The sequence below is a fragment of the Protopterus annectens genome, chromosome 9.part0, assembly GCF_019279795.1.
Source record: "Protopterus annectens isolate FY-2018-M chromosome 9.part0, PAN1.0, whole genome shotgun sequence".
Classification (NCBI taxonomy): Eukaryota; Metazoa; Chordata; order Ceratodontiformes; family Protopteridae; genus Protopterus; species Protopterus annectens.
In genome coordinates, this window is record NC_056743.1 from 685761684 (window position 1) to 685788781 (window position 27098).

Consider the following 27098-nt stretch of genomic DNA (forward strand, 5'->3'; position numbering starts at 1 on the left):
TTACAATAGGGTTGAGTCTTACTTCCTGATTAGGAAGTGGAAGCACCCCATTGCTTAGTTCTGAAAGTCCCTTGGGACTGAAACCTGGTGCTTTTGGAATGTCTGGGTTTAGCTTGAGTGGTTCTGGAAGGAGCTGGAATGCTCCAATTCTTAGTAGGCCAGTACATACTAAATCTAGGAGGTTGTACTTAAGACATCTTTCACAGTCTGCATAGATTTAGCTTTATCTTCCATCTTTTTCAGAACTTCTTCAGCCTTATTGCCAAACAAGCGGTCCTGCTGCAAAGGAGCATCCAACAGTTTTGCTTTAACATGATCAGGCAGAGATTACTCCTTAAGCTAAGCATGCCTGTAAGCACAGAACCAGTAACAGCAGCCCCTGCAAGAGGCCTCTAAAGAATCAAAGCCACATTGCAAAGCATGTTTTCCAACTTGTTCAGCTGAATGCAGTAAATCCTGTAAATCACGCAGTCAGAAATCAACATCATTTTTTTTGTTTAAGCAGTCCCACGATATGCTGTTGATATTTTAGCATATGGAATTGACAGTTTAAAGCCCTGATTGCCAAGGTTGCAGAAGTATAAATCTTTTTACCCCATCTATCCAGCGCCCTTGAGTCTATCAGAAGGGGTAGGATTTTTAGCAGTAGAAGGCTTAAAGGCCCTTGGGCCCCTGAGAAATGGTTTCAGGGTCCGCAACAGGATTTTTGAAAAGGAATTTGTGGGACTCAAGAACCCTGTAGTACCTGTCTGGTTTACTAGGGGCCGGAAGCAAGGAATCCGGGGACATAATGGATTCCGAAAACACATCGACAATGTCTAATACAGGAGGTATAGTCAAAGGCCTATGCTGAGGAAGGAGGAAATCCCCAAGTCTATCATTGGATTCAGAAAAATCCTGGCTTTCCCAGTGGAAATGCTCCCTTAAGGTATGTAAAGTTTCCTCAAAAGAAAAAATCCTCAGGGGGAGAAGCAGAGGGGATGGAATCCTCTGCATCAGAGTCCTCATAAGCAGACATGGAAAATCCAGGTCATTAAAAGAAAACAGAAGAAACAGAGTCCTGTTCAGAAGTTTCATAGTCAAGTTCAGCCCTAGGCCTCTTAGAAGGGGGGGGGGGGGGGGTTGACTACCCCCTGATTAGAGTAATTAAATTTTCAGCCATTTTGATCATTTGTTTTTTTTTTAGGTATGGGGGCCAGAACATGTGGACTGGCTGTCAGTTTTTTAGACACAGATCAAGGTTTAGGCCTTAACATTGGCGGTGGAGTCGATTTAATATGCAAGTCTGTGGGCTTGAAAACATCCTCAGAAGCTGGTGCCTGCATAGCAGCTCCAGACCAATCCAACAGCGACAACTGCGGGTTCAATAGGTGAAGTACCTCGTGGCATAGCGGACTCCGAATGGGTCTCAGTAGAGGCCTGAGACTCAGAAGTATAAAAGGCTGCGAAAGCATCTCAGAGTACCGGCGAACTGGTGACTGGCTTGAGAGAAGCGTCGGCAGTTTTTGACCTCAATGGCCTGTCTTTCTTTGCGTTTTTTTTGGTATTCCGGTAGTTGGATGGCTAACTGATGTCATTTCTGGATAATTAAACAGAGCCAAAATATTTAGAAGCAAAAATGTACAGACGACGAATAGTGCGCTGATTAAATAAAGCACAAAACAGACAGCAAGTACGTCATGGTCAGGGCCTAGGCAAGGAATACAGTACAAATGAAAATCCTTATGAGGTATTTGCTTCCCACAAGTAATGCAATTATTAACTTTTACTGACATCTGTAAGGAGCAAGAAAAAGTTTCCCCAACGGGGTACTTGGCTTTTAGTTGAATACTTCAGTTCTTAAACTCGAAAACGAAAATTTCAGGAGTCTGACGACCGGCACTTGCGAACTGCATGTCTGAAGCATCTGTGAATAACTCCTGGGAGGGAAGAGGGGGATGAAAGGGGAGCCTTGGGTTTAGAGATAATTCGTGGCTCCACCAGTGAAGTGCCTTCTTGAGACAAGGCAGAAGACGAACTACAAATTTAAGGATATGTGTATGTCAAAGCTAAACTGACTCTTTCTCATGTGGAGTTTGGCCAGAGGAAGTATAGGTATGGTGGATGCCATGGACACCAGAGCCCTGAGAAATTCCACGGCTGTTACAGAGATCAGAGGAAGAAGAGTTTGAAAAAAGGAAATGAGTTAAAGCCTTGGGAGAAGGCAGGGATGCTAACATAGGCCCAGTCTGAATCCAGCACCCCGGAAACAAGCTCTTGAGAAGGAGTTAAACCACTAAGTTTATTTTGAACCACAAGTTTTGAAGAGAAATGACAAAAATGAAGATTTTGCAACAGGATTTCTGGAGAGGATGCCTGAAAAAGAAAGCAGTACCTTGTATCCCTGAATCCTGCAAAAAGCAATCACAGGAGCAAAGCATTTAGTGAATACTCTTGGGGCAGCAGAGAGGCCAAAGGGCGAGGCAGAGAAGTGAAAATGCAAAGCAGCAGAAAAACGTAAAAAGTTCTTGAAACAGGGATGAACTGGGCTCTGACGATAAGCATCCTTGAGATCCAGAGACACCATGTGAGCATGAGGGAGCAGAAAAGGGAGCAAAGTCTGAAGGGACAACATTCAAAGAGAGGGCATCTTCAGAAGTGTACAGATGAAAGGTCTCCAAGTACCCTCTCTTTCTGGGTACTAGAGGCATACTGGAACAAAAACCCCTCCCCCTGAGACACACAGGCACCTCTTGAATAGTACTCAAAATATCCTAGAGCACCTCTGGAAAGAAGGGCAGCTGTTCCTGAGGTGGCTAGGGATTACCCATAAATGGGAAAAGGGATTTCTAAACCATGAAATACCCCCTGGCAAACAATGGACAGGACACAGGAATCCTGAGTAATCTGTAGCCAAATGAGGGAAAGAAGAAAGAATAGTGGCCGGAAAAACAGGATAGACAGCACCTGGTTTATCTGGAAAAGGAGACTGAGGCACAGAAGTCTGAGTAGCTTTAGCAGGATCAGCTCAATTACCAGACTTTTTACCCTTAGGAGGAGGGCAGGACAAGATTATTATGAACAGCAGCAGACTTACTGGGGTAATTTCTCTGGAATTTAGGCACAGGAGAAACAAACATGTTTAAGTGCCTGCAAAGCTTTACCCTTGTCATGAATGGACTTAAACAAAGCAGCAGCAGCTTCCCCAAACAAGTGTTTATTATTCAGAGGGGCATCTGCCAACTTAGCCTTAATATCAGGCACAGGTTGAAGGGAAAGTAAAGAATAGCTCATCACGGACCCAAAAGCAACAGCTCTAGAAGAAGCAACTGCTGCATCATAACACTTGGTGGAATGACAAGTTACCTAGAAGGAAGTCCCTAACCAGGAAAAGTCTTACACTCAACTTCTGGAAGATCAGAAATAACCAGAAAACCCTTGGAAGAAAAGACACAAAAAATACATAGATATCTGGTCTGATAAATAATAGCACTAAAAGCCAAGGTGGCAGAAGTATAAACCTTCTTGCTTAGCCATTCCAACGTCCTGCCATCTTTATCAGAGGGCAGTAACTTGGGAGAAGCAGCAACTGAGAAGGCTTGTCATAGACAACAGTCCACAGGCATACTACAGAATCTGACAGGCTTTTTGAGAGCAAGGGGACTGTGAATCTGGAGCCTTACAAGCATTACAAAATGCATCCAATAAGGCAACCAGAACAGGAGGAACAGGAGGCCTATGAGAATCCATCTGCAAAACTCATAGCACCTTTTTTCTACCTCAGAAACCAGAGCACAATCCCATTTAAAGAAATCCCATCATCCTACAGATAGTGTCCCCAGAAGAAATCTCTTCAAAGGGAGGACTAATAGACTACTCTTCCTCTGTGCTAGGGAAATCGAAGAGTAAGCAAGAGATTCCTCATCAGAATCTGGCTTTTCCTCAAAAGAATCCTATTAGCTGGGTCTTTTAAAGGGAGTAGAGGATGGGGGAAGAAACACCCTGAGATGGTTCCAATGCCATTAAAGCACTAAACAAACCCTGAGTAAAAGTCTGGACTCACTCTGAAGGCCCTTTGGAGCAGCAGAAATGCATGTAGGTTTGTTTTTTCTTTAATGGGATGCTTCCCTTTTCAAATCTGGAAGGCTTAGACCCAAGAGAGCATTCAATGATTGCAGTATCTGAGGACCCCCTTCACCCAGGCCCCTCAGAGATGGATCAGCCGTGGTTCCCTCTGAGCATCTGAAGCAGACATTGCAATACCTCCTCGGACATTCTTAAAAGTTGGATTCCCACCTCCCTCCAAACCACTCATAGCACAGGAATTCAACGATAAAGCCGGGTGAACCTCCATGCATTCACTTGCCTTGGGACAGATGTCCATCTGAGGATGAACAGCAGAACACTCCAGCCACGGCTTCTTTGGCCTTCCTCAAAGACGGCTGTCCCTCGAAGCGAGAGGTTCCCTCCACTATCTTTTACAAGAAGATTAAGCCGCTGATTCTCAAGATAAAGTGCCACAGAAGAAAGTCTACTCTGCAGAGCTTTAGGAACAAAGGCCTGACAGATGGAACAGGACATATGGTCAAGGCAGAACAAACACTGTTCATGGCGATTTTATGGGGAATGTGTCTCCCACACTAGTATTTACCCTTCTTGGATGACATGAAACCCCACAAGCAACAAAAGAAAATAAGCAAAAAGGAAATCCAATGGGGCACTTATCTGCAAAGGCTCAGTGAACCAATCACAGAATTGTTCTGAGTGGCACTAAAGAAGTTCTCAACTGATGTCTAGACATCACCATTATTGCCCTACACTGTGCGTGGAGCAAGTGTGTGACATGCAGCATACCTTAAAGCAACCTAAAGCTTTTGTATACTGGCAGAACATTGGGCCGCCCTTGGCAGGGGATCCCTAGAGTTATGAATACTGCACAGTGGCAATTAAATTATTTCTAACAGCATACAAGAATCAACTGAAAATACCAAAACTCTTGGGTTTAGACATTTCCAAATAGAAGCAACATGGCTAATAAAGACTTCACAAGTAATTAACTGTAGGAGGAAGCAATTACAGGTATATTGCAGGTGTGATGAGTACAGCACTTAGCAAGCTGGAAAAAATATTAATTTCATGAACCCTAAACAAAACATGAACTTTGGAATGAGGTTTGTTTCCATCACAGTATTAGAAATCCAAAGCAGATGGTGAAAAAAGAGCAGTGATCCTAAATTGTCCTGAAAATGTTGATTTCAAAAGTAAAGGTAATTACTACTAAAGCCTGTATGAACAAGAAAGGGTAAGGGACAAGAAATATAAAATACAGCTGTGTACACTTACCATAAATGTACATGTTCAAATGTATTCACTGTTACAGTCATCACACTTGGGTTATCTTGCCTGCAGGTAGCCCTCAGTCAGCCCAAATACCAGAGACTTAGTATTTCTGCGTTGGATGCTGTCACTCCAGGACTGACGTCAGGTCATCAAGGGTATAAAAACAGGCAGCTGACACCATTACATCAGTTTTTCTTACCCCAAATATCAGGAGCCCCCCCCCCCCAAAAAAAAAGGGAGCCAAGTAATGGTGGAAGAAAACACCACCAGTAAAAAGTAAATACCAATACCACTGAAAGGGGGAGAGTAAAAGGTCTAGAGAGAAGAGAGAAATCAGGGGGATGGAGGGAGGGAAATCAGGACTACAACAGTGAATACACTAACATCTACATTTATGGTAAGTGTACACAACTGTACTATGTTTTTCGTGTTTCACTGTTGCAGGCATCACACTTGGGTAGATTCCCAAACCTGAAGGGTGGAGGTTGTCAAGAGTTAGGGCTGGCTAGAATGTCTTGCAAGACTGCAGTTAAAAAACCTGCCCTGGATTTGGAAAAGATAGGCAGATGGTAATGCTTGAAGGTGTGTACAGAACTCCAGGTAGCAGAGTCCAGGATGTCCCTTGTAGGGACTCTAAGAAATGCGGTAGAGGTAGATGTTGCCCTAGTGGAATGTGTTCTGACCCCATGAGGGGTTGGTTTCCCATGATGCTTGTAGCAGAAATGGATGCAATGTGCTATCCATTTGGAAATTGTTTTGAAATGGCCTTGCCCTTTGCCCCTGTTGCAAAGCTGACTAGTAACTGGTCAGACTTTCTGAAGGGCTTAGTCCTATCAAGGTAGAATCTGAGCTGTCTGTGCACGTCCGAGTACAGGATCCTTTCCCCTTTATTTTGAGGATTAGGGAAGAAGGTTGGCAAATGGATGGACTGGTTGAGAGCCACACTGGACACTTTAGGCATAAAAAAGGAAGGGTTAGTCCGGAGGGAGACCCTGTCAGCATGGAAAATAATGAAAGGTTCCACAGCCATAAGTGCTTGTAGCGCACTCTTCGAGGTGAAGCGATGGCCAGAAGCAAAGCTATTTTCAGAGGAATTTTAACTCTGCTGATGTTGTAGGTTCAAAAAGGGGGGGGGGTGAGCTTTTCCAGTACAAAGTTAATCTCCCAAGCAGGGGTGAGGTGCTCTACTTGGCAGCCTTAAGTTGTCTGCCCCTCTCAGGAACTGTTTGATAAGAGGGTATGAGAAGAGAGGTGGCTCACTGTTGTAATGAGCTGAAAATGGCTAAGGCATGTATCTTCATGGAGAAGGACAGGCCCTTGTGGAGTAGATCTGCCAAGTAATCCAGGATTAGAGACAAGGGGGGCAGAGCTGTGTCCTCTCCTTTACACTGAATCCAGGAGCAGTACCTTTTCCACTTATTCGCATAGGATTTTCTTCTACTGGATCTTCTGGCTTCAAGAATGACGTCCAGCTTCTGCTTGGTTAGGGGAAGAATTCAAGGGATAAGCCAGGCTGAAAGATTTAGGGTTTGCAAATGCAGATGCAAAATCTGTCCCTCCTGCTGAGAGAGCATGGATGGGTTCTGGTGTAGGTGCCAGGTTGGTACTGGTGTCAAGCTGCACACAAGTGAGTACTAGTGCTGGCGTGGCCAGTCCAGGGCAATCAGAATTGACCTTGGTCTGTCCTATCTTATTTTGAGTAATACTCTTGGGAGAAGGGGCAGAGGTGGGAAGGCAGATTAAGAAATTTACCCACGAAGAGTTAGGGCATCCACTTTCCAGGCCCCGCTGTGAGGACTCCTGCTGCAGAAATTTGCTGAGCTGGTGATTTCAGGGAGAGGCAAAGATCCACCTCTGGGGTCCCCCATTTCTGGATCAGAAGGCTGAAAGTGCTGGGCTCCAATTGCCACTTGTGTGGGTCTAGGAGATTTCTGCTTAAGTCGTCTACCAGTGAGTTTTGTTTGCCTGGCAGGAATCGAGCTTGCATGTCCAAGGCTGTGTTCTACAGGGCCATGGCTAACCTGCAGAGTGGGCTCCCCCCTGCTTGTTTATGTACCACAGAACTGTGGTGGTGTCTGTTTTTATTAGCAGTTGCCCTGGATAGAGTAGGGATCTGAAAGCTGTCAGGGCATGCTGCACAGCTAGCAGCTCTTTTCGGTTGATGTGCACATGAATGTGACTTGGGCTCCAGGGGCCCTGAATGCACTTTCCGTCCATGTGTGCTCCCCAGGCATAGTCTGATGCATCTGTGGTTAGGGTCTGGGTGGCATGGGGTTGAGTAAAGGGCACTCACTTGTTGTGGTTGCATGCTGCTGCCAACCAAAGAAACTGTCCAGACAGGGTACTATAAGAATGATGGTTTCCAGGTCCTGAGAATGTTGGCACCAAAGACCTGAGTATCATTGAAGTTTCCTCGTATGCAGTCTGGCAAATGGAATTAGCAGGATGCATGAGGCCATGAACCCTAGGGCCTACAGGATTTTCCTTGAAGATAGCTGGGCTCTGGGGGCCATTTGTTTGAAATAGTCAGATAGGCTTGCTTTTCTTAAGTGAGGAATGCCATCTGGGATGCGGTGTCCAAGCTTGCTCCCAGGAATACAATCTTTCGACTAGGCACTAGTTTTGATTTCTTTTCACTGATGGTGTAAGTGACTGGCTTCTCCTAATAAGCGTAAGGTCTTCTGCCATTTTAAGCATTTGAGACTGAAGGAAGCAGGTGCCTGAGCTTGGGTCTTTTTTTGGGTGTGGTTCGTACTCTGGGCTTTAGAAACTTGGTAGTTTTAGAAAGACCTGAAGACATGAAAGAAGTCAGTCTGTGTAGAGTATCGGTAGTGCGAAGCATTTCCTCGGAAGCTGGTGCCTGCTCAGCTGCTCTGGATCTATCCAAGGTAGAGACATCTGCAGGATCCTTAGTCAAAGAAGAGTGTCGCAGAATACCGGACTCCGGAAGGGTCTCGGTAGCAGCCTGCGAATCCACAGAAGCAGGCATCAGGTGCTGCGAAAGTGCCTCACTGAGGACCGGAAAACTGACTACTAGCTTAGCGGAAACATCGTCAGCAGTTTTGAACCAGTGCAGTCTGTCATTTTTTTTTTTTTTTTTTGAAGATCAGTAGTCGGATGGCTTACCGAAGCCATATTGAAATTAGAGGAATGACAGCGAAAATATCTAGCTACAATAAGGGCCCGGTGACGTATAGTTCTGGCGTTGAACAAAGCACAAAAGCGACAGCAGAGGACGTCATGGTCTGGGCCTAACAGGTGATGCAGTAAGAAAGGAAGTCACAGTGTGGTATTTGCTTTACACAGGCGAGGCCATTGTTAACTTTTTCTGACATCGTTTAGAGCAAGAAAAAAGGATCCCCAACAGGGTACTTCGCTTTAGAAGACTTCAACTTTAATTCGGAAACAAAAACTCAATTAGTGGCCGACCGGCACTCATGCGAACTGCTTCAGCTTTGGGCTCTTCAGCAAGAAAGACTGATGTAATGGCATCGGCTGCCTGATTTTATACCACTGACTACTTGACGTCAGTCCTGGAGCGACAGCAACAGACACAAATACTAAGCCTCTGGTATTCGAGCCGACTAAGGGCTACCCCTGGCAGGATAACCCAAATGTGATGACTGCAAAAGTGAAACGCGAAGAACATCTGAAAGTGTTGATAGCCTGCTCTGAAGCGCAAGAATTTTCTGCATGATTCCCTGATGAGGATGTGGAGGTAGGCATCTTTCAGGTCTAGTTTCACAAGCCAGGCATTTTGAGAGAGCAGGAGCTGATGCAAGGTTAGCATTTTGAATCTGGGGACCACCAAGGAGGTGCTCAGTTTGGATAGATCCAGGATGGGGTGCCAAGTGCCCTCTTTTCTGAGGGCAAGGAATAGTCTGGAATAAAAACCTTTTCCTGTTTGATCTGGATGGACAGGTTCTACTGCCCCCTGGGGTATTAGAGTTTGGACCTGTTTCAATACCTCTGCCCATTGGTTTGAGGGAAGGTCTGGGTACCCTCTTGGAATAGGGAGTTCACTGAAGGAGAATCTGTATCCCTGAGAAATGATTTTTTAAGACCCATTGGTCCTTGGTTAGAGACCCAATTGTCCTTGAGAGTGATCCTTCCTCCTAGTTTTTGATGAGTGAAAGGAGGGCAGAGGGGGGAGGGAGTGTCATTGGGAGGGCTTGCCATAGAAGCTTGGCTTAGAACTTCCTGCCTTAGAGACAAAGTTGTCCATTGTTTGCTTCTTTGCTGGCCCTGGGATAGGGGCCTGGATGGCCTGTCCCTGCGGGGCTTACCTTTGCCCTGTCTGTTAGGTTCAGGGAAGGCACAGTGCTTAGAGGAAAGTTCCTGCTGAATCTGGGAGGTTGAACTTGAAAAAAATCTTTTACTGTTTGCATAGATTTTGTTTCGTCTTCCATCCTTTTAAGGACCCCTTCTGCTTTTTCCCCAAACAGACGTTCCTTATCTAGGGGTGCCTCAAAAAGTTCAGACTTGACATGATCAAGGAGAGGTTGTTCCTTCAGCCATGCATGTCTTCTAAACAGATCCTTTTCACTGCTGCCCTGCTAGAGGCTTCTAGTAAGACATATCTACATTGTAATGAGTGTTTCACCATTTGATAGGCAGAGTGTAGTAATTCTGCAAGCTCTTGAGTTGGCATCATCAGGAGAGGTAGCAATCTTCTGTTTTAATTGTTCCAAAGTATGTTGTTGATAGTTTAACATATGGAACTGACAAATGAGTACTCTGATAGCTAAGGTTGCAGAGGTGTATACTTTCTTACCCAATCTGTCCAGAGCTCTGGAGTTGGTCAGAAGGAAGAGGATTCTTGGTAAAACTAGTCTTAGCTCCTTTGGGTCCTTGTGCAATGACCTCAGGGTCTGCAGCAGAATTCCTGTACAGGTATTTGTGAGAATCTGGTACTCTAGTACCAGTCAGGTTTAGTTGGAGCAAGAGGCAGGCATCAGGGGCTAAGCTGGATTAATGGAAAACATCATCCACCACTTCCAAAATAGGTGGGATGGCCAGGGGTCTGTGCTGGGGCAGGTCCAGAACATAAGTCGTTTCTTTGACTGTGGGAAGTCTTGAGATTCCTATTGAAAATGTTCCCTGAGGGAGTGCAGGGTTTCCCCAAAAGAGAGGTCCTCTGGAGGGGAGGTAGAAGAGATGGATTCCTCTGCATCTGATCAAACAGTTAAGGGATGTTCCTCTTCAAAAGCAGAATAATCAGATTCCTCAAACTCTTGGTCTGTCAGTTTCTGGAGAAGGATGCCTTTTCCTTTTTGGAGTGGGGACCTGACTACCTCGGATAAGGGAGATGAGATCCTCCGCCATTTTAAGTATTTTAGCTTGGGGTGGGGGAGCAGTAGCAAGATGATGGTTAGATGCAGATTTCTTGGGAGTGGCCTGGCTTCTAGGCCTGAGAGAATCCGCCAGTCTCTGAGAAGCAATAGTTGGATGCGAAGACATCTGTTTTTGTCTAGAATCGGTAGTGTGAAAGGCCTCCTCAGAAGCCAGTGTCTACATTGCAGCTCCGGACCCAACCGGGGCAGAGATAGCCAAAGGCTCCGAAGACTAAGTGGATTTCTGCGGCATACCGGACTCCGAAAGGGTCTTAGCAGAGGCCTGTGTAGAAAGTGAGTCGGGCATGAAGGGCTGCGAAAGTACCTCCACTGAATTCCGGAGAACTGACTACTTGCTTAGCAGTAGCATTGTCAGAAGGCTTAGCCTTGTGTGGCCTGTCTATCTTTATCTCTAGTTTTTTTCGGAATGTCGACAGATTGTTGGCTGATGGACGCCACATCAGAATTCGAAGACAGAACATGAAAATTGTCTACAAAAAAGAGCTCTACAGAGAGAACAGAACCAGCAATGAGGGACGTTAATAGCCTGGGCATAAACAAGTGATGCAGTAAGAAAGACAGTCTAGGTGTGGGATCTGCTTTCCACAGGCGAGACGATTAACTTTTTTTGGACAGAGCTCAGAGCAAGAAAAAAAGGGTCCCCAATGGGGTACTTTGCTTTAGAAGTTTTTCTGCTGAAATTTAACTTCTGGTAGCAACCGATTGGCACTCGTGCGAACTGCTTCTGCTATGGGCTCCATGGCAAGAAAGACTGATGTAATGTCATCGGCGGCCTTGCTTTATAGCACTGACTACCTGAAGTCAGACTACCGGCAACAGCAGCCGGCACACAGACTGGTATTTGGGCCAGCCGAGCAAGGATAACCCACAGGTGATTGCAACAATGAAACACGAAGAATATCTTCACAGTATCTAAAAAAAGGCATAGTACAAGCTGTGTGCCAGAGGGGCACAGAAGTTACTGCTGAAACATGAACGTGTAGTCGTACTGTAAAGGTTGCAGAAGGAATAGGTTAGATGTCAAAGTGATACGTAAAATAAATTACAAAGTAGTTCAGAAAGACTGCCCATTATGATTGCTTAGGGTAGAAAGAATTGGAAATGGTTGAAAAGAAAGTGGATGGAGCTACAGGTTGCAGAGGACAGCTTAAGAGACGATGTTGGAAGGGGAGGAGAGAAGGAAATGGCAAAAGGGGTAGTTGCAGAATGGGTGAGAAGGGTAGTTAAAAGAAATGGGGAGTTGGGTAAGGGATATAGGAGACAAGTGGGGCAAAAGGGAGTGCTGAAAAGGAGGGGGATGAGGGACACTAAGATTAATACTTGCAAGGGTAGCAAGTAGGAAACTTAGCGACGAGGGAGAACAGAAAGACAGCATGTATTGAAATTTTGACCTACTACTTGTGTGATGAGTCAAAGGGCTTCTAGATGCCCTGTAACAGCTGCCGGAGAAGTAAAGCGGTAGACATTAGGCAAGTGAAACAGAAGTAATCATGCTATGATAATTATAACCTGTACTGGAGATGCAGCAAAGGGTGTACTGTATATAAACTATAAGCCTGGATACTGTAAGATGCGTCTTTGCTTTAATAGTTGTACAAAAACACCTTTCAAATATAACAATATTCCACTTAACCATGTTCTTCTGACTGGCAGCAGTAAGCTAGTTTCTACAACAATTTCTGGCAATAATGAAGAATACTGCACCAAAATATAGTGCATTTACGTGACCGGTGAAGTGTTAAGGCAGAAGTGTAGGTGTACACATGCGTGCTGTTTCATAGTATTTTACATCCAACTGCAAATTACAGCTGGGCACAAAATCAAAAAAGCACAAGGGAGGAGATGTCAAATGTCCCATATCAGGACAACTTTTAAATAAAATTCTGTTTCACTTAAAGATATACAAAGGCAATGCATCAACACGTACTTTCAAAAATAAACAAAATTCTTAATGACTGGTATTACTGACAGATTTGTAATCTTCGTTTTACGAAAGGTAGGGTAAAAATATGATGCAAAATTGAGGATATCCAACACTGGCATCAAGGAAAAAGTACAGTTTTGTACCTACCATAAATGTAGATGTTAGAGTGCTAATACAGCTGCAGTCATAACAGATGGGTTCTCCTGCCGTCAGGCGGGTCGTCGGTCGGCCGAATTCCAAAGTCTAGGTCCGGCGTCAGTTGTCGTCGCTTCTTCCCTGACGTCAGTGCAACAGGGGTATAAAGGAACCAGCAGATGCCATTTTCTTCAGTTTTTCTTGCCCCAGATGTCAGGTGCCCCCAAAAGGAAGGCAATACATAAAATTAGGCAATAATGCAATGCAATATAATCAAAAAACAGTAGTTGCAAGCAAATACACCATAAAATACCCCTAGAGGGGAAGGAGGGAGGGAAATGTGGACTGCAGCTGTATTAGCACGCGAGCATCTACATTTATGGTAGGTACAAAACTGTACTATGTTCATCGTGCATACAGCTGCAGTTATAAGAGATGGGTAGAATCCCAAAGCTAAGAAAGGGGTGGTAGGCACTAGGTGCAACTAGGAGGAGCCAAAATGCCCTGCAAGACTGCAGTGGCAAAGCCTGCTCTAGATTTGGAGTACAATGGTAGGTTGTACTGCTTGGAGAAGGTATGCACAGAACTCCAAGTGGCTGCTTCCAAAATATCCTTGGTAGGAACTCCTCTGAGGAAGGCTGCAGAGGTGGCAGTGGCCCCGGTGGAATGAGTTCTAATGCCTGTAGGTACAGTTTTTCCATGAAAGGAATAGCAAAAGCGCATGCAGTGGGCTATCCATTTTGAAATGGTCTGTTTGGAAATTGGCTTTCCTTGAGCTCCTACTGCATAAGCCACAAAGAGCTGTTCTGATTTTCTGAAAGGCTTTTTTCTGTCCAAATAATAACGCAGTTGTCTGTGGATGTCCAAGGAATGTAGTAATCTCTCCCCTTTGTTTAGAAGATTAGAATAAAAAGTAGGTAAATGTATGGTCTGATTTAAACTACCCTGGATACCGCTTTAGGCATAAAGGACAGGTTGGTTCGTAAGGAAACTCTGTCCTGATGGATGATGATAAAAGGCTGGACAGCCATGAGAGCCTGTAATTCTGAAACTCTACGAGCTGAGGTGATAGCCAGAAGGAAAGCTGTTTTCCAGGACAAATATTGCAAATCTGATGAAGCAGCTGGCTCAAAAGGAGGCAGGGTCAGTTTTTCCAAAATTAAATTAAGATCCCAAGCAGGTATTGGTTGTTTCCTTGGAGGTCTTAAATTCTTAGCCCCTCTGAGAAACTGTCTCAAGAAAGGGTGAGAGAATAAAGGTGGATCAGTGTTGTATTCTGCAGAAATGGCTGAGGCATGGATTTTGATGGAGGAGAAAGAAAGCCCACTGCTTTAGCAGTTCAGTCAAATATTGTAGTATTTGAGGTAAATTCAGTTTTCCAGGGTCCTGGGCCCTTTTTCTCATTCCAGGCACAAAAACGTTTCCATTTTGCGGAGTAAGCTTTTCTAGTTGATGGCCTTCTGGCCTACAAAATGACATCCTGCACCTCCTTGGAGAGTAGGGCCTGCTGTGATGCTAAGGAATCTTCCATGCGGCTAGATTGAGTGTTTTTAGTGGACTGTGAAGAGTTTTGAAGCTGTGTTGAGTCAGAAGAGGCATTAGAGGCAGGGTCCATGGTGTGGAATACATCAGGCTCCTCAGGAGTGGGTACCAGTGTTGCCTTGGCCAGTCCGGAGCAATGAGGATCATCTTTGGTCTGTCTGCTCTGGTCTTCAATAGAACTTTGGGCAGCAGAGGAAGAGGTGGGAAGGCATAAACTGTCATTGATGTCCAGCTGAAAGAGAGCATCCACTCTCCAGGTCTTTGGATGGAAGATCCTTGAGCAGAATTTTGTCAATTGATGACTTTTGTGGGAGGCAAATAGATCTATGTCTGGCCTTCCCCATTCTTTGATTATTTTTGTAAAAACTTTTGAATGCAACTTCCATTCGTGTGGATCTGTCATATTCCTGCTTAGGTTGTCTGCCAGCGTGTTTTCCTTGCCTGGCAAGTACTGTGCTTGTAGTTCCATTTCTAAGTCCATGGTCATGTTCCAAAGTGACATGGCCAGTCTGCATAGGGGGGTAAGAATGGGTTCCTCCCTGCTTGTTTACATACCACATAACTGTGGTGTTGTCCGTTCTTATCAATAGTTGACCTGGTTGTAGAAAGTTCTTGAAAGCTATAATAGCATTTATTACTGCTAGCATTTCTTTTTGATTGATGTGAAGGTGCTTTTCTTTTTGGGACCATTGGCCCTGAATGCACCGATCTGTCATGTGCGCCCCCCCAGGCGTAGCCCGAGGTGTCTGTTGTGATGACTTGATTTGCTTGAGGCTTGCTGAAAGGAAGACCTGTGTTTGTTTGACATGCTTGAGCCCACCACAGAAATTCCTTTTGTAGACATGGAATTAGTGGTATTATTGTTTCCAAACTGTGGCTGTGTTGAGACCATGTGTTTTTCAGGTACCATTGTAGTTTCCTCATATGCAGCTTTGCACATGGGATTAGTAAGATGCAAGATGCCATGAATCCCAGAGCCTGCAGGATTTTCCTTGCAGTAAGCCTGGTGCAATTTGCTAGAGTTCTGAAGTATTGAATTAGTTGCCCCTGCTTCTCTGGCGTGAGGTAGGCCATCTGGGTGTTTGTGTCCAAGTTGGCACCCAGGAAAATTATCTTCCGAGAGGGTATTAGCCTTGATTTCTTTTTGTTGACTGTGTACCCCAGAGAGTTCAATAACATTATTACATAAGCCAGATGTTTCAGAAGAATGTGTTTGCTGTCCGCTTGGATCAGGCAGTCGTCCAAATAGGGATACATTTGCATCCCTTGAAGTCTGCAGTAGGCAATTACTGATGCCAGGCATTTCGTGAATACTCTGGGCACAGTAGATAAGCCAAAGGGCAATGCAGAGAATTGATAATGAGTTGAACCTGCAAGAAATCTGAGGTATCTTCTGCAATTTTGTCTGATTGGGACATGCAGGTATGCCTCCTTGAGGTCCAATGTTACCAGCCAAGACTCCTTGCCCAGCATGGGAAGAAGCTGCTGTAGAGTGAGCATCTTGAATTTTGGTACGAGTAGAAATGTGTTTAGGGTGGATAGATCCAAAATAGGTCTCAAATCTTTTCCCTTCCTTGGCACCAGAAAAAGCCTGGAATAAAACCCTTGACCTTGTTTGTGCGTAGGTACCTCTTGAATAGCTTTCATGTTGATGAGATCTGTAATTTGCCTTTGTGCCTCTGCCCTTTGATTGTGTGGCAGGTTTGGCATGCCTCTCATTTTTGGAAGGGTGTGAAAATGGAATTTGTAGCCTCTGTTTATAATGTCCAGGATCCATTTGTCCTTTGTGACAATATGCCAATTCCTTGAAAATAATGCCAGCTTTCCTCCCAAGGGGTCTGCCATTTGAAACCTGGTTGGCATGCAAAGGGGAAAGTCATTGGGTTTGCTTTCTGATAGATTGCGAGTTGTCCTCACCACCTCTGAGAAGGAGCTTGCCATTGTCTGCCTCTATACGATCCTTGGGATTGTCGTCCTCTGGCGCCTGTATCTGCCTCTTTGGGGTCTGTCTGTGGCAGGAAAGGACCAGTTTTTGGAAGGCCAATTTCTACTAAAACGTGGGGGTTGGACCTGTAGGAATACTTTCACAGTTTGCATTGATTTAGCCTTTTTCTCCATTTTCCTTAATACCTCCTCAGCATTAGCACCAAATAGTACATCATTTTGAAGAGGAGCGTCTAGTAATTTAGCTTTGACATGATCAGGCAAGGCTTGTTCCTTGAGCCAGGCATGCCTACGTATGACTGATCCTGTAACCGCAGCTCTGCATGAGGCCTCTAGAGCATCAAAACCACATTGTAAGGTATGCTTACCCACTCGTTCTGCACTATGCATCAAATCCTGCAACTCCTTCAAGTCTGGTTATTCAGGTTGTGACATTTTACTTTTCAATTGTGATAACAAAAACTGTTGGTATTTCAGCATATGAAACGGACAGTTTAAGGCCCTCATGGATAAGGTAGCCGAGGTATATACCCTTTTCCCCCACCTTTCTAAGGATCTGGAATCTCTCTCGGAAGGCAATGGATTTTTAGCAATGGAGGCCTTAACTCCCTTGGGGCCCTGTGAGATGGTTTCTGGGTCAGCAGCATGGCTCTTGTATAAAAATTGATGCGAGTCAGGGACCCTGTAATACCAGTCAGGCTTAACTGGAGCTGGAGGTAGAGAGTCCGGGTTAAGGCAGGCCTCCGAATAAACATCTAGGATGTCCAAGACAGGAGGTATAGCCAGAGGCCTGTGCCGAGGAAGCAAGAGAAATTCCCTGAGCCTTTTCTTAGAATCAGAATAATCCTGGCCTTCCCAGTGGAAATGTTCCCTTAAGGTATGCAAAGTTTCCCCAAATGAGTAATCCTCAGGGGGAGATACAGAAGGGATGGACTCCTCCGCATCAGAGTGTTCAAAAGGGGAGTAAGAATGTTCCTGATCAGAGTGCTCTGAAATAATGGAGCCCTGATCAGAGGAGGGGGAATCTTCCTCCACTCTAGGCCTTTTGTCCGGAGGGGCTGAGAACCTCTGATAAGAGTAATTAAATCCTCAGACATTTTAAGCATCTGTTTCTTAGGCATGGGGCCTGGAGATGGGCCCTGAGCAGCTGGTCTTTAGAGTGCATGGTTGCTTTAGACTTAGTGAAAGCCTTGATAGAGAAAGAGGAAGGTCTGAAGACACCTTGAGTGGAGGTGGACCTGTCCACATTCTGCGTTTCAACGCCAACAGTGGCTTCGGTATCTGTAGTCGGGGTGTGGGCAGAGGAGCCTGCGACCTCGGGTACAGGAGACACCGTCAAAGACAGGTAGTCGGTAGGCAGGGGCTGCGTAGGCACCTCACTGAGAACTGGACCACGTGTAACTGGCTTTGGCGTGGCGTCGGTAGAGGCCGCGGACCTCGCGTGTCGGTCCTTGTCTCTTCGTTTTTTAGACAAAACCAGAGTATCCAATGACATAGTATAGTTAAATGCTTTTCCAAAATAATGCTGGGTGAACTCCGCCCGACGCTTAATAGTGCATTTGTTGAAAGTAGCACAAAAGCGGCAGGCCGAAACCTCGTGGTCTGGGCCTAAACAAGGTATACAGAGGGAATGGAAATCCTTATGCGGTATTTGCTTCCCACAAGAAATACAATTATTAACTTTGTCTGACATCGGTCTGAGGCAAGAAAAGGTTCCCCAACGGGGTACTTAGCTTTTAAGAAGACTTCGGTTTCCAAATTTTCGTAATCTCAGGAGCTGGCCGACCGGCACTTGCGAACTGCTTCTGCTTCGGGCACCGCACGGCAAGTAAGACTGAAGAAAATGGCGTCGGCTGGTTCCTTTATACCCCTGTCGCACTGACGTCAGGGAAGAAGCGATGACAACCAACGCCGGACCTAGACTTTGGAATTCGGCCGACCGAGGACCCGCCTGACGGCAGGAGAACCCATCTGTTATGACTGCAGCTGTATGCACGATGAACATCTGACAGCTGAGAAATCAATTTCAGTGCAACTCATCTCAGTTTAGCACCAATTTCAAACATTTAGCAATCATCCCCAACTGAAAAATTGTTTGGACAGCTGGACTGTGCAAACAGAGCTTTCACACTCCAGCGAATATGCTGTAAAGTGTCAGGTTTTGTCACTGTTACGTTTGGGTCAGAAACATGTGCTGCAGTAGGCTGTATTTATGACTATAATGGATACACACATTATTTGGAGATTCATCAAGCAATGCATTTTTTTTTTTTTTTGCATTTACTTGCTGCTTGCAGCAGACTTGTTACTTGCTTTATAACGTTGGAAAGTTCAAATACTTTTTCATCCTGGGATAAACATTTTTGTTGTATCTTTCGGCTTTTCGCCGTTAGGGGTCGCCACAGTGGAACTCCGGTCCGCTAATGATTGGCAGTAGATTTTTACGTACCGACTTGCCAGGCCTGACGCACAACCTTCAACGAAGGTACGCCCATTCACACGTCTCCACACAAGACGTTTTAGCTGAGAATCGAACAGGACAACGTCTTACTGTGAGGTGACAACGCTACTGCAGCACCACCACTGCTTTCCCAGTGTTCTCCATTATCACCTATTTAATCATGATTATAATTAGGGTTGTAGATTTTTTTACATCAGAAAATATATACTAATTTGCATTCTCATCTCCATCAGTGTCTGAAGTAAATCTTGCTAATATTTTAAATCAAGTCTCTCAAATCTGGTAGAAATCCAGGGACACCTTTTAAAAATTAATCCTATTAACTTGAGATATTAACGCAATAAGGTAGTGGTAGTTATTTATTAAATGAATCACCTTTTCCCAAAAGGCACCAGTTTTAGAAGGGATTAAGAATGATAGAGGCAAAATCAGGGATGTTTTCAGTTTCCCTAATTTAATTAAGGGCTATGGTTTCATGGAGCAGACAGCAACTGCCTATACTGGCACCTTTCTAAAGTAAACGATGCAAGCCTGCATCATTTTCCTTGCGTGTGTGTGTAATTCCATTTCAGTTGTCTGAAACTTTGATTATAGCGTTGGCATTATGCACCAATTTTAAAACAGCTTCAAAATGGGCCATTTGACTAGTTAGTTAAAAGGAATCCTATTAGCGACAGCAAGTAATTTACCACCACACAAAAAGCAGTTGCTGTCTGCTCCATGAAACCACAGCTCTCAAATTAGGGAAACTGAAAACATCTCTCACTTGGCCCTGATTTTGCCTCTATCATTCTTAATCACTTCTAAAACTGGTGCGTTTTGGAAAAAAGGTGATGCATTTCATTTAATAAATAACGACCACTACCTTATTGCATTAATATCTCAAGTTAATAGGATTAATTTTTAAAAGGTGTCCCTGGATTTCTACCCAATTTGAGACTTGATTTAAAATATTAGCAAGATTAACTTCAGACACTGATGGAGATATGAATGCAAATTAGTATATATTTTCTAAAGAAAAAAGGCTACAACCCATTATAAACATTATTAAATAGGTGATAATGGAGAATCCTGGGCTGAGCTAACTCGAATCGTATTCATAGATGAGTTAAGCTCAGTCCAGTGCTCTCCATTATTGCCCTATTTCTTAACAATTCCTTCTATTCACAAATCTGTTGCATCTTTTACAAATGATACCTTGCAATAGACTGTTCATACTCCTAAGCTTTTGCACTGCCAATGTTTTTTCCCCTCTTGTACTTTTGAGTATCTGCGTTTGTGTTTTGCTCATATGCTCACATCTGGGGTGAGCCTAGAACAGGTCCTTGTGGCTCAGTTCTCTACCCCTGTTAGGACATTTAAGTGTTTAACTTGAAAATAATGTACAGTAAAAATGTAGACTGTAAAGGGGTGGAAAATGGAAGAATTAGCATACAAAGAAAAGGAAGTGTACAAATGGAAGAGAATGGCCTTGACAGACCAAGGAGACAAAACACTTGGTAAAATAAGCGAGACTGAGGATAGCTTAACATATTAGTAAAAGCTGTAGAACTGTAGTGGTTTGGGGGTGAAAAATTATAGCTGTCAGCAGCAATAGAGAACTAAGAAAACAGATTAGGTTGGGAACATGGTTAAAAGACTACTTTTGATGCTAGGTTGCAGCAGCCAGATTAAAAAGGGGAATGATAATATTAAATTGGAAAGTGGTCAGTATTAATTTTGTTAGACATATCTACGCATTCGTTAATGTAAACCTTTACTATGATTATGCAATATTTGTGAAAACAAGTCATTAACAAACATGCTGATGCTAAATCAATGCTTACCTGACTTTTTCCACTTCTACTCCTACTGCTACTTCTACTGGATGCACCTTCAGAACCATCCTCTACACTGGAACACGAATGGACACTTTGATTATCATCTTGTGATGGGGCTTTTGTAGACCGCCTTGATTTTCTACCTTGGAGTTCTGCATCAGCAATACCACTAGAGTTTGCTTCAGACTGTGCAATAGTGGACACTGCTTGCCCCTTCTTCCCTCTACTTGTTCGAGATTTTGGTTCTTCCGCTGCAGGGGTCTGATCTTCTTCTGTGGGCAATTTTGCTGATGCTCCCCGCTTCCTGGGAACATCTGCCTTGCTAGCAGCCTCCTCTGACATAGCGGACGTCATCCTTTTCTTTCGAACAGGCTCACCATCTTCACTGTGATCATGAGTGGCAGAACTAGTGTCAATTGTAGAGGATGCCCCTCTCTTTCGAGTGGCCCGGCCTCTGTTCGTTTCATTTGGAGTGTCTGCAGGTACCTGGTCATTGTGAAATGTCCGTTCCTGTGATTCTTTAATGCCTTTTCTGCTCCGTGTAGGCCTGGCATTATCAGATACTTCAGTTTCTTTACTGGGTACATTACGCTCTCTAGACTTGGTTGGTGCATCAACCATCTCCTTACTAGTCTCTTCTGCCCCTGTTTCATCACAGACTTGTTCAGACTCTTTGTCACTCTTGGACTTTCTACTGCTAGGAGAAGGTTCTTCCTCAGCAGAAGAGCAGTCTTCTAGGCCTTTTTCATCTCCAAACTTCTCCTCTTCCTTAACTGGCTGTTCTGCCTCTGTACTATCAGTTTGTTCAGATGCCTTACTGGTCTTAAACCTTTTACCTCTTACAGTAGTACAAGGTTCTTCCTTGACTGTGGAAGATTTTCTGCTGTCCTTTTGGCCTTTCACTTCCTCGGATATCTTCTCTCTCTCGTTACTAGTCTCTTCAGCTCTTGTTTCACTACTAGCTTCTTCAGATACCTTATCAGTCTTCTTGAACTTCCTACTTCTTCCAGAAGGTTCTTCCTTAGAAGGGGAAGAGGTTTTGCTCTCCTGATCTTTCTGTTTTTCATCCAACTCCTCTGCTGCCTTACCTCTTCTAGACCTGCCAGTAGACCCAGCTACAGCCTTTTGCTCTTCTATTACTTCAGAATTTACAGCAGAAGCAGCAGCTCTACCTCTAGTTCTTCCTGCCCTCAAAGGGGTGTCAGTAGACACTATAGACTCAGGTGAAGGTTCAGCTGCAGACTTTCTTCCTGAAGACCTTCCCCTTCCTATCTGGGGAACCTTCAGACTACAGCTGCCCTGTTCTTTCTGGTCTTGTGGCTCAGTGGATGGGTTACTTGCTCTTTTCTTATTACGAGATGCTTTCTGACAGACATCTGGAGGCTGGTCATCTACATGCTCAGCTTTCACATTTTCAGCAATGCACAGTTTTATGCTTTTTCCATTAACTATGGAATCCTGGTCAGTTTCCTCAAATATTTCTTGTTCTCTAGTAGTCTCTTCCTTAACATCTTCAACTGTTGCAATGGTGAGTACGCCACCATCATTTCCTTCCATATGTTCTGTCAACTCTTTTTCACTAGAACCTACAGTGGGCAAATGTTCACCTGCTTCAAATTCCTTATCAGATGACGTCCCTCCACGGCTGCTCACTTTAGGGACTTCTTTCTTCCCATCCTCTTCTCCAATATTTTCATTTTTCTCTTCTAAAGACAGTTTTATGCCACTAATATCTGATGAAGTGACAATGTTTAATGCAAGACTGTCCCCTTCCTCTTTCTTTGCTAGAGATTCAGTTCCACCTTGTAACTCTTCAGGCTCTTCCATTACACGATTGTCCATTATTGTATCCTATAGTAAAACAAAATTTACGTTGGGCCCAAAAATCTCAAAATTATACACTGCATACAGAACATACAGTACAAAATCCCACAAAGTATAATCTAATCTACAGAAATGTGCATCAGTTATATTTATCTTTTGCAAATGCAAATACAATGCATGTCCAGCTCCCAACAATACACCAATTCAACATGTCCTATAGGACCAGAAACAAGGATTATTTATTGTACATCATACATCAAGGCCCCAAAGATGGAGATACCTCACAAACCTCTGTTCAACATGGGATACTCACTTCACATGGAATGGATCAGAAGTTACTTTGATACTTCAATACAAGGGAGACAGGGGATATAAAAATAGATGCGACATGGAGCTAAATTATGAGGAGGCAATAAAACAAGACCATCTACTAATGAGAATTTCTACTGTATTCACTTGAGAAAAGCAGGGGATGACGCAGTTAGAAACAGCTAACAGCATAAGCTGAAGGAGAGAGAGGACACAAGAAAAATAGATTGGTGGCAAACAGAGGCCAGATAAAAAGTACCCAAGGGTATTAAGGTAGCTTACAAAAAGCAAAGTACAGTACAGTTATGTCCCACATACTAGAACTGTAGATGTTAAAGTCAATGCTGCAGTAAGGATTTCTTGGGTTTTCCAGCCAAGCAGAAACCCACAACTAGCCTACATTTCCAGTACCCTTGCATCATCCCTAGCACACAGATGTCCAAGGATCGATGTCAGGGTATAAAAACGATGCCAGTACACACCATCAAGTCTAAGCAGTAAGCAACTAGGCAGACGCATGAGGAAAGCACAACCTTTCAAGGTGTCAATTTAAGTGAGGGTGAAAAATCACAGGAGGCAGATGGTCCTGTTATCTCAATCATCCCCCATCTGCAAGTAACTTCTTTACTCCTGCAACCAAAATGAAGGGAGAGAAATGATTAGCACAAAGGGGTTGGAGGGTGGGAGTATGTACTGCAACACTGATCTAAAACTATGGTAAGAGGAACGCATCTCTACTATGTTCTTTGTACACAATATGTCAATACTGATTCTTGGGGTAACTCCCTAAGTCAACAGGTGTGTGGCAGGTCATCTGTATGACCCTAGGAAATAAGATTTTGCAGGAAGCAAAACTTGCTCTAGTCATGGAGGCATTGCCATTGTTTTGTAAAGGTGTGCACAGAGTTCTACGGGGCTACCTCTAAGATGGTCTGGGTATTGACTCCTTTGAGAAAAGCAGTGGTAGTTACCCCATGCCTAGTGAAGTGGGCTTTAATATAACCAAGTAGAATTTTTCCATGTTTGGAAAAGAACTTAATACAGCTGGCTATCCATTTGGGAATGGTTACCTAGAAGGAAAAGTACAGTTTTGTACCTACCATAAGTGTAGATGTTCGAGGATCCACATTGCTGCAGTCCTAACACTTGGGTAGTCCGCTGTCCCAGTCGGCCCGAATACCAAAGTATAAGGCTGACGTCGGTCAGGGCGCATTAGTCTGACGTCAGGACGTCAGGGTACAAATGCGCATGACCGACGTCATATCCTCAGTCTTTTCTTGCCCCAGATGTCAGAAGACCCTAAAAAGATAAGGCCAAAACCAAAAAACACCAAACACTCCTGTACCAAATATATATACAATATATACAATTTACACAAGTACAACCCCACCCACACAACCACCCCTAAACACAGAGGGGAAGGAGGGAGGGTAAATTGGACTGCAGCAATGTGGATCCTCGAACATCTACACTTATGGTAGGTACAAAACTGTACTATGTTCTTCATCCCACATTGCTGCAGTCCTAACACTTGGGTAGAATCCCAAAGCAGAGGTAAGGGAGGCTGGCAAATCATAAAGAAGCTGGAGCTGTCAACATGCCCTGCAAAATAGCCGTGGCAAAACCAGCCCTAGATTTAGAGTAGAGAGGAAGGTGGTAATGCTTAGAGAAAGTATGTACTGAACTCCAAGTAGCTGCCTCCAAAATATCCTTAGTTGCCACCCCCCTTAGAAATGCTGTTGAAGTGGCAGTAGCCCTAGTGGAATGAGGCCTGATCCCAGCTGGAATCTCCTTGCCATGATGGGAATAACAAAATGCAATGCAAAACCCAATCCACTTAGAAATAGTTTGTTTTGACACAGGCTTGCCCTGAGAACTCAAAGCAAAAGAAACAAACAACTGCTGAGACTGTCTAAAATCCTTAGTCCTGCTTAAATAATAACGCAACTGCCTGTGTACATCTAAAGTGTGCAAAATCTTTTCCCCCTTATTTTGGGGATCTGCATAAAAAGTGGGCAAATGAATAGTTTGGTTTAAAGCCACACTAGAGACCACCTTAGGCATAAAGGAAGGATTAGTACGTAATGATACCCTAGCCTTATGGAAAATCAAAAAAGGCTCAACCGCCATAAGGGCCTGCAATTCAGAAACCCTTCTTGCAGAAGTAAAGGCCAACAAAAAAACAGTCTTCCATGACAAGTATTTCAATTCAGCAGTAGCCGCAGGCTCAAAAGGTTGTAGAGTACGTTTCTCCAACACAAAATTGAGGTCCCAAGCAGGAGTAGGAGCTCTACGTGGGGGTCTTATATTCTTTGCCCCTCTAAGAAATTGCTTAAACAAAGGATGAGAAAACAATGGTGGGTCACAATCATAGTGAGCTGAAATTGCTGCAGCATGAATCTTAATGGAAGAGAAAGACAAACCTTTGTCCAATAACTCAGTAAGATATTGAAGAGCCACACTCAAATTTGGCTCAGAAACATCCAAATCCTTTGCTGCACACCAACATAAAAATCTCTTCCATTTCCCTGCGTACACTTTCCTTGTACTAGGTCTTCTGGCTTCCTTGTACTAGGTCTTCTGGCTTCCATAATCACATTCAAAACTTGTTGAGGAAGCTGAGACCTGCTATGGTTCAAAACAGAATATGCCAGGCTGTTAGATGAAGAGAGTGAAGCTTGACATTGAGTAGATGCCCGTCCTTCTGAGACAATAGGTGTGGAATCAAAGGTAAGGGCCATGGAGGCTTCCTTACCAGACTCCTCAGCAATGGGTACCAGTGCTGCCGAGGCCAATCTGGAGCTATTAAAATCATCCTTGGCTTGTCTTGTCTGACCTTTAGGAGTACCTTTGGGAGGAGAGGCAGAGGTGGAAAGGCATACACATGAAGATTTTCCCAACTGAAAGAAAGAGCATCCACTTTCCAGGCTGTGTGATGAAACCTTTTCGTGCAAAACTTTGGCAGCTGGTGGCTTAGTGGAGAAGCGAACAGATCTATGTCTGGAGTTCCCCAGGACACTGTCAATGTCTGAAATACATGAAGATCCAGTTTCCACTCGTGGGGATCCATGATTTGCCTGCTTAACACATCTGCTAAGGAGTTCTGTGCTCCTGGCAGAAACCTTGCCTGAAGATTCAGTTGCAAGCTTAATGCAGTCTCCCATAAAATCATTGCTTGCCTGCATAGAGGATAAGAATGTGTTCCCCCTTGTTTGTTGATGTACCACATGACAGTTGTGTTGTCTGTTAGAATCAACACTTGCCCTGGAAGAAGTAAATCCTTGAAAGCCAGTAATGCAAACTGGACTGCTAACATCTCCTTCATGTTGATATGTAGATGCTGCAGTCTGGCAGGCCACTTGTCTTGTATCCACTTTCCATTCAGATGAGCTCCCCAAGCTGTGTCTGAGGCATCTGTCGTTAGAATCTGACTCGCCTCTGGCCGGGTCACAGAGTCCCTTGTTTAGGTGACATTCCTGAACCCACCACAAAAATTCCTTTTGAATGCAAGGTATTATTTGAATGACAGTGTCCAAATCCTGGCAGTGCTGTGTCCATACATTTTTGAGATACCATTGTAGCTTCCTCATATGCAGTTTGGCATTGGGAAGTACCAGAATACAAGATGCCATGAACCCTAAGGCTTGAAGGACTGTCCTTGCAGTCAGCCCGGACTGATGAGATAGTTGATGGAAGTAAAGAAAGATTCTTTTGTTTGTCCGGGGTTAAAAGGCCATCTGGGATGCTGTATTCAGTCTCACGCCCAGAAAGCACATGTCTTGAGAGGGTACTAGACTGGACTTTATTTCGTTCACAGAATACCCTAGGCATCTTAGCACTGCTATCACATATTCCAAATGCTGAAGAAGCACGTCCCTTCCTTGAGCCAGAAGCAGGCAGTCGTCCAAATAAGGATAGATTTGTATTCCTTTTAGCCTGAAGAAAGCTATCACTGGAGCCAGAACCTTTGTGAATACTCTGGGCGCAGTAGATAAGCCAAAGGGCAATGCAGAGAACTGATCATGAGAATTCCCAGCTCGAAAACGCAGATATTTCCTGCAAATTAGTCTGATAGGAACATGAAGGTAAGCTTCCTTGAGATCCAAAGTTACCATCCAGTGATCTTTGCCCAGCATAGGTAAAAGCTGTTGTAACGTCAACATTTTGAACTTGGGAATGTCCAGATAAGTGTTGAGGATAGACAGATCCAAAATTGGTCTCCACGTGTTCCCCTTTTTGGTACTAGGAACAGGCGAGAATAAAATCCTAGGCCCCTTTCTGGCACAGGAACCGCTGAATGGACCCTATTTGGAGCAACAGAGAAATTTGCCTGTGAGCCTCTTTCCTTTGTTGAGGAGGAATGTCTGGCATGCCTTTGAAAGGAGGCAAGGTATGGAAATAAAACCTGTAACCGTGGTGAATGATATCCAATACCCATCTGTCTTGGGTAATTAAACTCCAGTTTT

General features: G+C 44.2%; 1 protein-coding gene across 1 annotated transcript in view; it reads right to left on the reverse strand.

The window, feature by feature from the left end:
- The window catches only part of MDC1 (mediator of DNA damage checkpoint 1), a 1303504-nt gene that overhangs the window by 462611 nt on the left and 813795 nt on the right, over nt 1-27098 (reverse strand). The window contains exon 11 of the mRNA XM_044083294.1: nt 20506-22350. Within this exon, the coding sequence (XP_043939229.1) occupies nt 20506-22350 (1845 nt within the window). The remainder of the gene's footprint in view (nt 1-20505; nt 22351-27098) is intronic.